The sequence below is a fragment of the Anoplopoma fimbria genome, chromosome 17, assembly GCF_027596085.1.
Source record: "Anoplopoma fimbria isolate UVic2021 breed Golden Eagle Sablefish chromosome 17, Afim_UVic_2022, whole genome shotgun sequence".
In the NCBI taxonomy this organism is placed as follows: domain Eukaryota; kingdom Metazoa; phylum Chordata; class Actinopteri; order Perciformes; family Anoplopomatidae; genus Anoplopoma; species Anoplopoma fimbria.
Window position 1 is genome coordinate 2,007,647 of NC_072465.1, and position 13,608 is coordinate 2,021,254.

At 41.7% G+C, this 13,608-nt stretch overlaps 1 protein-coding gene across 1 annotated transcript in view; it reads right to left on the minus strand.

Annotated features, from left to right (window-relative positions):
* Nucleotides 1-10,032, minus strand: part of kif21b (kinesin family member 21B) — a 56,867-nt gene extending 46,835 nt beyond the window's left edge. The window contains exon 1 of the mRNA XM_054616382.1: nt 9,967-10,032. Within this exon, the coding sequence (XP_054472357.1) occupies nt 9,967-10,007 (41 nt within the window). The 5' untranslated portion in view covers nt 10,008-10,032. The remainder of the gene's footprint in view (nt 1-9,966) is intronic.
* Nucleotides 10,033-13,608: the final 3,576 nt, after the last annotated feature.

Genomic DNA, 13,608 nt, shown 5'->3' on the forward strand with positions numbered 1-13,608 from the left:
TAATAACAATACATTATAAACAACAAGAAAAAAGTAAAAACATCCATTTAGAAGCTGTTCTGGAGCTTTCAGTCACATTACGTGATCTTCATCAGCAGATGGTATTTACCCAGTTGTCATGGAAATTTCAACATTGGAATTTCCATTTCTTCTGAACAATTAAAAGGACTTCTCTTACATGTTGGCATAAAAATGTCAATCCATCTTTAGATTTTGGATTGTTCGGACAAAGCAAGAAAGGTGATCACTTTGGCCTTTAGGAAATTGTGATGGGCATTTTTAACTCCTTTCTGAAATATTTTAGACCTGATGGCAAACATTCAATGATTCCATGTTCTGAAATTTGAGAATTTATTTGTTATCATGAAGACAATATAAGCATTTAGAAATTGTGACCTTGGGCTCTGAGAAACCGATCTGATATAGATAGACTAAATCAATCAGTCTGATAATCAATCAGATTAATCAGTATTGAAAGTAGGTGTTAGTTGCAGCCCTTCTCTAATGTTTAGCTCTAATGTTTAACCTACATCCTATGTCTTAAAAGCATTAATGTCAGTTCCTGGTGTGTGAAAAGTCTTACGATTGTAGCAGCATTGAGAATGATGACATACACACACACACACACAAACAACCAGACCACCAATAGAGGATATCCTCTGCTTTCTGGATTACACTGAAAGGCATTATCACACATCATCTGATGCTGCACTAGCAGTCTATTCACCTCCACACTCAGACATACAATAGATGTGAGTCACTCTTCACGGCCTTCGGTTTAACCCCCATCTTTGGTACTAACCTCACAGACTGGCGACCCGGTGGCCCGAGGCACTGTTGCCGATTGGTAACCGGCGATAAGGGAGAGCAGGGCTCACATACAGTGTGCTCATTGGTTTGACTGGTTGTGTTAGAGTTCAGTGTCGCACGCTAGAGCTCAAATGAGTGAAATGGTTCATCGATGTTCAAGACAATTTCTTTACTGAACCAGACTTCAAGGACAGAGATGTCCTACATTGTCTGGAAAGCACCAGGTCAACTGCTCTACAAAGATCAACTCACTCTCTCCTTCAGGAATTTATTTCCAAAAGACATACACTGACATTGTAAGTGTAAGGTCTTTCTTGACACACAAGTGTGGCCTCGTTGCTTTCTTTTCGTCTGCGGTTCTTGATGAAATAAAATAAATGAATAGACATCCATGTCCTGAGACAAAAAAACAGCACATTAAAGGTAGAATGGGAAGTGAAGCCAAGGCTTTAGAGTGTGATCTTTGGGACATTTTACAGTCTCAAATATCACATTTGTATCCTTATAGAACCAGTTAAAGTGGGACAGAGCTGCGTGGCTTCACATGAAACTGATATTCAACCAAAGGTGGTAAACAACATCAGCTGTGAAAGACGTGAGCCTAAGCTTTAACAACTAAGCCGCCACAGATTTTATTTACTGATCGAGTCTCAGACTTCACACAGACAAAACTCTACTCTTACTTCCATATCTTTGATGTCTGATACTATAATACTATAAAATTCATTAGTAATTCGTACTAATAATAGTTTTAACTGAGTAACAATAGAAGACTTATTCAAATACTGTAACACCAGAGCAAGTCTGATGTATTTGATCATCGCAGCGTAAACTGCACCACTCACTAAAGGAAACTAACTTCTCACCACTGTCAAAGACTAGTGACCATCATTCAATTTCAGATGAGCATCTCTCATTGTTACAAGGGCACATCAGTCCGCGTCATCGGAGCTGATTCTGGGTCAATCCCCCACCCCACTTCCTCATCCCCCATCTAATTTCCCCTCCCTCCCCCCCTCCGCGTCTGCTCTGTCTGCTGCTCCATGGGGAGGTCGGGGCAAGACAGAATCAAATTAGCTTCTTTTCCTACATTTTCATGACAGACGGCCGTGTCAAGGTCAGGGAGGTGTTAGCCGAGTTCTGCATGATTCCAATTAACTTCAACGGTCTGAAAGAGGAATCACTGGCTATTAAGGGAGCATTTGTTTTGTTTTATGGATACTGGATGCTTTCAGCCAAAGTGCTTCTTCATACCATGAATGTGTATAATTGCAGTCTGAGCCACCATGTGAATACCTAGAGATTGTTAGTGATTTAGTCAACTGACGGACCTCAAACTATTTTACGACATTGATCTGGTGTGACATTTAATTATGGCCGTGGCACTGGGAGAGCGGGAGAGCCAGTATGGAGTTCATAAAAGAACAAAGATTAAAAGGAAAGTGGCAATAAGAAGTCTATTATATTGACAATGAGGCAATACATGTGGTTTGGTTTACATGTTGCCTTTAATTAGTTTAGCACACTTAAAGGTTACAACTAAAGCACATGTGAAATCAGTGTTTTCCTTAAATATTACATATGTGCCTGTATTATGCGGGGAAACATCTGAAAATCTCATGTGTCTATAATGGATTTTTTCACATAAATACTGTTTTGCATGTGATAAACCATATGTCTCTATTAGTAAATTCATCACATGTTAAATGTGTTTATCTTGATATAAGATGTGAAATTAATGTTTTCACATATGGTGTTTTGTATTTCACAAGCAAAATATCTTTAAAAAAACACACACGGACCTTTGTGAAGTATTCAAATGTGAAATGGTGCGTCACAAGTTATCTAACTGTGCCGATGGAGCTTACACAGAAAAAAAAACACCAACTGCAGCACAAACAACCACACAAAATACTATGCATCATACCATGCTTATATGTAGTGGTGTATGTATTTCAAGAACATAAAGGTTTCACGTCAAACAAACACACAGAGGCCAAAACCTGTTGGTTTGTTCACCTTTTTCATCCACTGTTTAAACACATGCAGACTGCTGCCGTGACTCTGCTTGTCTGTTTGCCTCCCTGGAGGGCAGGTCAGCATTACCACCAGCACAGCCCCCCTGTCAGACAACATTTAGCATGAGTGCTAATCTACCTAGCCACCACGTCTGTCTGTCTGTAGGAATGTGTACATAGCCAGGGGCTGAAGACCTTGCTTTTCTGTCAGGTACATGCACACACATGTGTGTTCTCTTTAAATACCTGCAGAACTATATGAGGTTAGGTTATATATACAAAAATATATAATCTTTGACATTGTAATGATAACCATTACTAAACTTCTCTATTCATCATTGTAAAACTTAAAAGTCTTCCCCTTTTTTCGGTGTTGTTGAAGGTTAAGGAGGTGTAATGTTTACCATGTTAGCCTTTAGTTTAGCCTGTTAGCCTGCTAAGATTTGCTTATTGGCACTAAACACAAATTGTGACACATATTTTTGCAGTTATTTAGTCGCAGACAATTAAAGTAGATACATTTTAAGGTAACTGATTATTTAGTGCTAAAATCTGCCGTTTTAAAGCCTCTTCCTGCTGTCATCTCTCTCCATCCACACCCAACTACACAAAACAAACTCAGAGGCCCAAACTCCAGCAGTGATTAAGCTACTTAGCGCTGAAGGTGATTATGGGCCAGCTGGTCGAACACACACACACAACACAAACACACACATCCGTTCATATCTGCATAGCAGACACTGAAAGCAGCTCTAGTGAAGCATGCACACAAACACAAAGTACACAGTCTGGCACAAATTCAGGTCTTCACATCTTTTGTCCCGTCCATAACATCTACTCCTCCTCACAGAGATGAATATGTATAAATCCATTTCAGATGGACACAGAGACAGAAAGGCTGACCTGCTTCGAGTGTGCAATGCTTCAGGAGACATTTTAGAGGCAGAGGAAAGATGTACGTGTTTGTGTGTTTAAGTGTGTATTACTCAAAGAGACAAAAAAACAATCAAGGGATTAATAATTATACACTCCTATCACTTGTTTACTGGCAAGCCGGTTTACATTTCTAGCTCTCAGATTGATAAAGCAGAAGAGAATATCATTTTAGATTCTTTAAAAGAACATGCAACATAAGAGAAGTAAATAAACTCAATACAGTCTAGACACAACACCTCCGTCGCTTCCTCCCTCTGCGGGAATATGGCAAACACGTGCAGCTGGGCTCAAATTATTCATACACACGATGCTCAACTGCACACACACATACACACACGCTCAAACGCGCACACACACACACACACACGCACACACACACACACACACACACACACACACACACACAAACACACTGATTGCATGTTTGGCTAAGGGCTGATATTTGCATGCTACAGTAGCCACTTTGACAACAAAAGCTGCACTTGCTCCTTTTTCCACTCCGCCCAACTCTGTCCCTTAATCTCTTTGATTTTTCTTTGTATTTTTTGCGTTGAATTGCAGGAAGCATCGTTCTTCTCAGAGGAGGGAGAGCAGTTCATCAAACAAAGACGACATCAGAAATAGACTGCAAACCTCTTTCATTCGCCCCTTCCTCTGTACCGCACTCTGCAGAAATATAGCCTGTTCTTCATCCCCGTTTACCCTCCAATCCTCTGCCCTTGCGGTTTGTCTTTATATGTATATAAGTGTGTGTGTGTACGTGTGCGTGTCTGCAAACTCAGCACAAAGACCTGCAGTGACATCACACTCATTCACACTATGTCCTCTGTCTATGCTCAGCCGAGAGGTGCTCTGTTTAAAGGGCCTCTGCTATGCGCACACACACACACACACACACACACACACACACACACACACACACACACACACACACACACACACACACACACACACACACACACACACACACACACACACACACACACAGAGAGAGAGAGAGAGAGATCCTCTGTGATTCCTAAATGACCACAACAATGTCAACACACACTAATTGGTTATATGGTTTATTAAAATATTCAGATCGGAGCAGGCTCAGTGAGATATGTATTTCACCCTCACCAAAAGGCTAAAGAATCAATAAATGATTTTCTGTGCTGACCACACAATCCATAAAAAGGTTTTCTTGTGTCTGAGCAGCATGAATGATTATAGTGAGGACTGCTCAGAAAGGCCAGCCACTGACATATGATTAGACCCAGATAACAGAGAAATGCAAATGTTCATACTGAAGCGCCTTTCATTCTGTACTGAATTCAAATGGATGAATTCAAATACAGATGGGGTTTGTGTGTGTGTGTATGTGTGTGCACGTGCGAGAGAGGCTGAATAGGAGGTGGAAGGAGCTGTGGAGGGGGAGAGAAAGCTGGTGACCTTCCAGCATTTTGGTAACAGTTTCACGCTTTATTCTGCTCACAGTGCAGACGAGCTCGCGCAAAGGCAAAAATAAAAGGATGAGGCCAACATTTTGAGATGACGTCTGGTCATCAGAGAACACGGCTAGAACACCAGGGATCAGTGTGTTTTCCATTTTTGAATCAGGAATAACAGGCCCCTTTTTATCTAAGAAGAGAAAAATGTTTTTTTATAAAGTAGAAATTGATGCTCCGATTCAGCCTACGGATCCGAAGACTGATTCCTATGGCCCGGTGCCCAACTTCAAGTCCATTGTCTTTCAGTTTCACACTCTCACTGAGGATTCAGCCTAAACTGAATTGTTTGAACAGGCTCATCAGTAGTTCATAAAGTAGGAAGTGAGCAGGAAGTGTGCATCATACAGTGACAGCCTCACAGGAAGTCATTCTGCAACAGCAGCACTCCATTTGGGAGTACAGACCAGTTGCACAACTCATTTTAATGCCACAGCCTGGGCCAAGTCCCAAATATTTCTGATCAATTGGTTTCAATACACAAGCTATGGGGTAATACATTCCACCCTTTCAGTCTCTATACATAAGCACCACTTTCCTGATAGTCAGGCCATTAGAGAAACACATTCAAGTCGCTCTATTACACACATGTCATCAGATGTGTCATTAAGAGGAGTTGTGTTTTTGTTTTTGGAAACCGGGATTAAAAGGTCGTATCTCGGCAACCTCTCTAAAATCTTTGTCCTGCAGACCTCTTGCACCTCCTCAACCACAATCTGCTTTTAAAGCCCCTGAGCCTGAAGAGCCTGATTACACAACAGTAACTATAGGCGATGAACAAAACACTCTGTATAACTCCTTTTAAGCCTATTACTGTCAGAAAATGTTCTGATTCTTGCCTTCCACACATCGCTATGTCATTTGGTTTGAACATGATGTTCCTGTCCGCTTTCAGGTCTCATGTCAGAGGTTTGTTTCATCTACACTGCAGTGACACAACAAGCACACAGAACACACAATGCTGAGCCATTCTAGACAGGCAGCTTCTTTAGCACTCTTGCCACAAGATACAATCACACAGAACTGTTAGGTCTATTAGGTTTGAGGGGGAACAACAACAAAAAAAAACATGTGACCAGCATGGCAGCGTGAGGAGGAAGTGATGTGCACAGCTGTGGAAGAAAGACTTGGGTGTGTTCTCTGTCATGTTTCCTGCTCCTCTTCACTCGGTAGAAAAAATAAAGTCAAACGCTTTCACTTTTCCTGACTGTTAATCTGCAGCGAGCCGGTAAATGTGGGATAAACGTTGAGACCAAATGTAAGAATGCATTGGTGAGGAGATTACATTGCAGCACCAACCTGTGACTAGTACATACTGTAGGCTGATGCTGAGTCTCTCACACAAAAGCACATAAACTATTTCCCACCAGAGTCCAGCCATTTTAAAGACCAACCCCCTGGGAAGATGTGTAACCCAGACAGAGCGTGTGTGGCAAACTGTTAACACACACACACAGGAAACAGGCGAGACCAGTAGCCTACACAGGACATTCGTACTACAACAAAAAACTCCCATTTAAAGGCTTTGTGTATCAGCTGTGAGAGGCCCCTTCCGGAGTTGTATCCAACTACTCCTGTTGTGTTTTGAAGCCAGTGTTTTGGTCATGGGGTGGAAAAAGTCTGCAGCACTTTTATGGATTTATATAAAAAAAAAAGGTCTGTGTTTCTGCAAAGCGCCATTTTGTTCTGGTTGATTAAAATGTTAGCAGAGGACTCATCTTTTTCTCATCTCCTGTGGCCTTTAAGGTACAACCTCTGTGTCATAATTGTCCATAATAAGCACAGCGTTCCATCTGCAGGGTCTGAAAGAGCAATGGATATTTTGTGCTCAATTTGCAGAAGATATATTCTTTTCATTCAGCGTTACTACTGGCATCACTTGAACAACAAACGCATGAAAAACACAGAACTGAGAATTCATTTATTTGCGATTCCTCAGGTCATTTTCCAGAAACAGATCTTAAATGAGACGGCGAGGAAAGCCTTGAGGAAGACTCCCTTAAGGTGAGAACAGCAAGCAGCAGTCACAAGGTCAGAGACCACAACAGCACTAAACAGATTGGTCTTTGTGTCTATTAATGCACAGCTATGGAGGCTGACTTAGCACTTTAGTGGAAGTCAAGAGTCGCTCGCAGGTCTGAAATGAGTCAGTGGCAGAGCTGCAGAGAAACTGAAAATACATTGATATGCAAATTAAAAAATGCTTGTAACTCTCTCATCAAGTTAAACCCTTCATACATGCAAACACACAAAAGTTGAATTATTGACATTTATAGCAGCACATGCACACTCAGAGCCGGCCCTCACATAAAGCTTTCAATCTGGAGGGAAATGCAGCACTCAACTTAACATCAACGAGAGGAGGGAGCACCCTCGAGATGAAGTGAAACCGTTCATATGTCAGTGTGTGAATATGATTGTGAGTGTGTGTGTGTGTGTGTGTGTGGGGGTTCAAATGGCTGAGACTCAGGAAACGTAAGATCTCATTCTTATAGCCTGTTTGCATCAGACTTAGCTTCTTTTTTTTAGTGAATCCAGCTGTATGAAGATGGTACAGCCAAGTCAGAAGCAATTTAAGTACGGCCACTTAGTAGGGAGTTACATTACATGCGCAACGTCATGTTTGACTTGACCGCAATGCAGAACCATTGACTTAAGTTAGTGTGTGTGTGTGTGTGTGTGTGTGTGTGTGTGTGTGTGTGTGTGTGTGTGTGTGTGTGTGTGTGTGTGTCATATCCACATCCATTTCTAGGGCTGTCAGGTCTGAATGCACGATTGTAGGTCATGTCCCTGGTTATATGGCCATTGTTTAGGAAAGGCAGTGCAGACATTCAGGAAATGGATACCGGCGACTCAGACTATGTGTGTGCGTGTGTATTGGTTGGCCCACATGACAACCTCATTGCCCTCCAAATGTATACTCACACATGCACACACACACACACACACACAAACACGGAGTCCCAAGCTATATGCAGCCAGCCTGAGGGCTGCACAACATGGGAGCAATTATACACCATCCTCTCTTATCAGCAGCCGACTTTCTCAGGAAAAAAAAAAAAAAAAAAAAAAAAGGGGGGATCATTGGGCAAACAGTCGCGTATACGGCAGGAAGTCATCCTTCTCCGTGTTTATTTGTGGGCTTCCCATTTCCTGTCAAACGCACAGATGCTTTCGGTGGCATTCGCGGGGCTTGTATAATACACACACAGATCACACATGATGAAAAGGAGTCGCCCACCAGCGTAGTCATGTAATTACACAAACTCTGTTTAATTACAATGTGAAGTTTGTGCTAATAAAACTGATTTTAAAAAAGGTACTGCTGTGATTATATAAGGCCCTCTGGGTTGATTCAACCCTCTTTTGCTGAGTTTGAAATATGCTCACACACTGATGTTCATGTCAATATCGCATCACAAAAAAAAAAAGATGGGGACAGCTAAAGAAACAGGCGTTCCAGTGATGTGTGTAGCCAAATCTGTCCCCCTCACTCATTCAGTTACACTTACACAACAAGCCTCTTTCAATCAATAACTTCAGTTGAGCAGCAGCCACCAGCTGTCTCGTCGGCTTTTCTTTTCACCTTCTCTCTTTGCTTTTTATTTGCCGACACCACCCACCCCACTTCCTGTTACAGTTGTCGCCGTGAACAAGCACAAATGAGATTCACTCAGCGGCTGATTGACAAGTGACTCTGAAACCTCCCCTGGGGAAATGAGGCCATCGGTTGTAAGGTTCATCTTTAAAAAAAAGGCTGCTCTACTGGGCCGACCCCCATCCTCAACCCCCCACTCGGTTCAATCAACGGTTCCCAAACTGAGGTTCGAGGACCTCAAAGGGTTCCTTAGAGAGGAATAGTTCAATTTCACTATTACTATGTTGCAGTTGCTTTACATTTGCACATTGAGAGAGGGTGTAAGGATGACAATTCTCTCAGAATCCTCTTAGAAAGGATTCTCAGTATGACCAATTGGGATTCATTAGCTGATGTGACTGACTCTGGGAGGGTCTGAGTTAAAGGACAGTGGGTCTGTCAGACCCCCACACTGCAAAACAGGCATGATTACATACGCAGACCAAATCCAGTCATAGAGGCCCCCAGTGCAGGCACATGCTCATTTTAAGTGCTCGCTCTGAATATGCATGTGGTCTTGGCACACACAATTAACGAGCTACTAATATCCTCTTACACAAATCCAAAAGCAACTCTGCAGCCTGAGCTTTTGGGTGCATTTCCAACAAAGGCAGTGAATGAGACAGCTCTGAAGGAGAGCATCTCTTTGTGCTCGACTCATTTGCAGAGGCAGGATTTTTTGGGGGGGGATTTTTTTTTTTTTAACAGCACAAGCCTCTGCTTTCAAAGCCAGCTAAACTTTGCCATAATGTGCTCACCAGACACGTTTATAATGGCCTGTGAGAATAATAATACAAGAATTGGATGGAGGAGAAACGCCCATTCTCCTCCCTGCACCTGGCTGCAGCTGTCCTTCATGCTATGGAGAACTTCTGCCCTCCAACATGAAAACATCTGGAGATCAATACTGTGCACAGCACCACCCATGCATTTCAACACAAGGTGCTCATACTTTCCTCTGTAGCTGCATCCTAAAATGTGCAGAGATGCTGAGTGGGTGTGAGGAGTGAGATAACACTACATGGTTGCAGGATGCAGGTAAATGAGGCACAGACACTGAGGTCGCAGACACACTTACCTCAATGCAACCTTCACACTGCAGTCAGCCTGGCTCGCCATCGTCGCTTTCAAGGACCAGGATGAGATGGTGTGTGTGTGTGTGTGTGTGTGTGTGTGTGTGTGTGTGTGTGTGTGTGTGTGTGTGTGTGTGTGTGTGTGTGTGTGTGTGTGTGTGTGTGTGTGTGTGTGTGGATCGGGCGGTGACAGCCGTCAAGACCTGCCGGAGATGAGCTTCCTCATCGGGACTCCTCCTGTCTTCTTCTCCCCCGCTGTGACGGTCATGTTCTGTCTCACCGGTGTTTGTCACATCGCAGAGTTTTTAACCAGCTTTTTCTTTCTTTCTTTCTTTCTTTCTTTCTGTCTTTCTGTGGTGTGTCTCAGTCTCTACATCCTGTTTGAAGTCCGTAAGAGACGCTTTCACGTTGCATCGGCGCTGCGACCGTAAACTGGAGGAGATAGTGCTGCCTTCAGGGGTTGTCGGAAAAATGACAACCCCCTTTTGGAGGATGGCCTCTTCAAACTCAATAGCCTATCTAACAGTGCACTACAATGATGGAGGATCATTTCCCTATATCCCTATTTTCATGGCTATAATTCTACTGTAATAATTGCTGCTGTTATTATAAGTAGTCTTATTATATGAATCATTTAAAATTAGAATAATAGTTAAAAATAGTTGAAATAGTTGTTGTTGTTTTTTCTCTGTCTGTAAATATAATATTTCAGTTATTGTTGTTTTTTCTACTGTTTTTTTTATTGCTTATTTATAATACATAATACACAATATTTTATTTTTCATTTTTTATTTTTTATTTTTAGCTTGTCTTCTTCTACTATGTCTCTTGTGTGCACTTTAACTCTACGCTGTTGTAAGTCTGCAAATTTCCCCGCTGGGGACTAATAAAGGATTATCTTATCTTATCTTATCTTATCTTATGTCATATACATTTCAGAACTATAATTCTACTATAATAATTGCTGCTGTTATTATAAGTAGTCTTATTATATGAATCATTTATGTCATATACATTGAATGTGTTGTATCTCTGTTATGCTGCTCATTCTGTACACATGACATCTATTGCATTCTGTCCATCCTGGGAGAAGGATCCCTCCTCTGTCGTTCTCCCAGAGGTTTCTTCCTTTTTTCTCCCTGTTAAAGGGGTTTTTAGGGGAGTTTTTCCTGTGCCGATGTGAGGGAAGGACAGAGGATGCCGCATTATTATTATATTCCTTTATTGATCCCCATGGGGGAAATTCAAGTGTTGCATGTGCACAGATTGTAAAGCCCTCTGAGGCAAATTTGTAATTTGTGATTCTGGGCTATACAAAATAAACTGAATTGAATTGAATTTGGTCCAGATGAAAAGGAAAAAATTGTGAATAAATAAGTATTTACAAATTGGCACACCCAAGAGACATTAAAACAACAAGCAGAGGATGAAATAAACGGACTTTTAGTGCCCAGTATTGGTCAAGTTCCAAAAACACTGGATCTAACATTTCCAAAATGCAAGTGGATAGCATCTCCACCTTCTCAAACCTCAAAGTGTCTAAAACTCAAGTTTCAAGCCCAATCTGAAATAACCCTGATGACATCTGGGGAAATAATCAAATAAAGCACAAGTACCTCAAAATTGAACTTAAACACATTAAATATACTTAAATAATTCCCTCCACAAAGTTCATATTAAAGATGAAGAAAGAGCTGTTTTTAAATTAAACTGCACTTTCTGTGATCACACAAAAATACGAGGAGCCCCTGAAAGCACCATAATCGCTTTCTATTGGACTAACTGCTGAATTAGCTCCACCTCAAATATTAGAGACCAATCAGCGGGCTCGATTGGCCTTGTATGGCCCCGCCCACCGACACACCCACAACGGGGAGTAAAGATCACACACCTACAGCACAACGACATCTGAGGCCTGTTAAACTGCCATAAACAGGGGGAGACTGTTCCCATGCCGGGAGGTCAAAGGTTGAACCCCCTGCAGTCGTTTTTATGTTCTTGTGGAAGATGGAGTTCATTTACTCTGGTTGAATGGGAAGTTACACTCTGCTCACTTCCCTTTCCTGCTGTGTCAGAATTCTTGAAAAGGGGAAATTGAAATCCTTTCTTTTAGTTGAGTCAAAGGACCCGTCTCTCTCTCTTGTCTCGGTTTTACACCACCAACTTCTCCTCCTCAATACAGTTTCCTCCCACAGCCAGGTTTCTGTTGGACTTCTATAACTGATCCATCCAAGTGACTTTACCATATGTTCAGTGCCACTGCAGCTGTCAGTGATGAAGGCACTGTATCTTCAAGATTTAAATCTATACTTGCGGAGAAAACTCCAACTTTTCCAAATCCTCAGCCTCTTCATTATCTGCGACTCATGTTGAATACTGACAAACAGTTTTCCAATGCCAGTCACGTCTGAACTGCAACACAGTTCAGTTAACTATTTCACAATTCCAGAAACATGCAATTACATCTAAATGGCCTTTTATACATATTCCAGTATGACCATATAGACGCCAGCTCAGCGAACTGTTCAATAATGAATAAAAAACACTGCATTCTGTCTGAATACTGAAAAAAGTCCCTGCACAGCAACGAACAAGAATCATTTTTATGTAATGAAACACCGTCAGCAAATGATTGCATGAGCTATAAACCCATTCTGTGTGCCCAGAGGAGCTTATGACTCTAAACATGTGTGTGTGTGTGTGTGTGTGTGTGTGTGTGTGTGTGTGTGTGTGTGTGTGTGTGTGTGTGTGTGTGTCCTGACGACCAGGTGCCGATGTCAGTGCCGCACAGGCTACGATCTGTGAAAGCAGTGTTGGAATCCACACAAGATTAACTTCCAGTTATGAGGATAAAGCTACAATCCTCCTAGATCTGCTGGGAACTAGCCAGCACCCACCACAAACGACAAATCACACAAACAAGGCTGGTGCACACACAAACACAGCAGATCTCTTCACACACCCTTATTTTGTCTGGTGAACTTATAAGACCCTACCAACTATTAAATCTGTTACATAATTAGGCTGCCGTGTGTCCTTAAGCGTATGTTAAGTCCCTGTTGTTCCTCTTCAGACATGTTTACAGTTTTCAAATAAACCCTGGCTGATTTGTTCCGTGTATGCCACCTCCTCCTCAGCACTTTAAAATGTAAAAAGCCTATTTCATAACTGTACTGCGTGGGTTATAAAACCCTGAAGATATTTGAAAATTGCAATTGCCAAACTGCAGCATAATCCCTATATTTAGGGCTTCATATAGTCAAAATAACAGCAGCCTAATTACATAAGAGGCCTTCAAATACAATCATTTCAGCCGCCCTCAGGTTCTGGCAGTCACGGTGAAGTCAGCAATTCTAGCAACGCACACACACAAACACACATGAATACTTGTGTGAATACTTGTGGGCCATCTTCTCATTTCTGCAGCATGTGATTATATTGTGACCTGAAAACAAGATGACTCTTTGATGTGAAATATTTTTCTATCTATTTTCAAATGTTTAATATATTATTTTCAAATAGTACATATTTCATGGCAACACTAGTGGAAAAGACACTGATAATCACAAGAACAAAAAACATTCACTGCCAGATTTCCAACACAATATGCCACCATATATACACTTTGACGTTTAAAACCCATATAG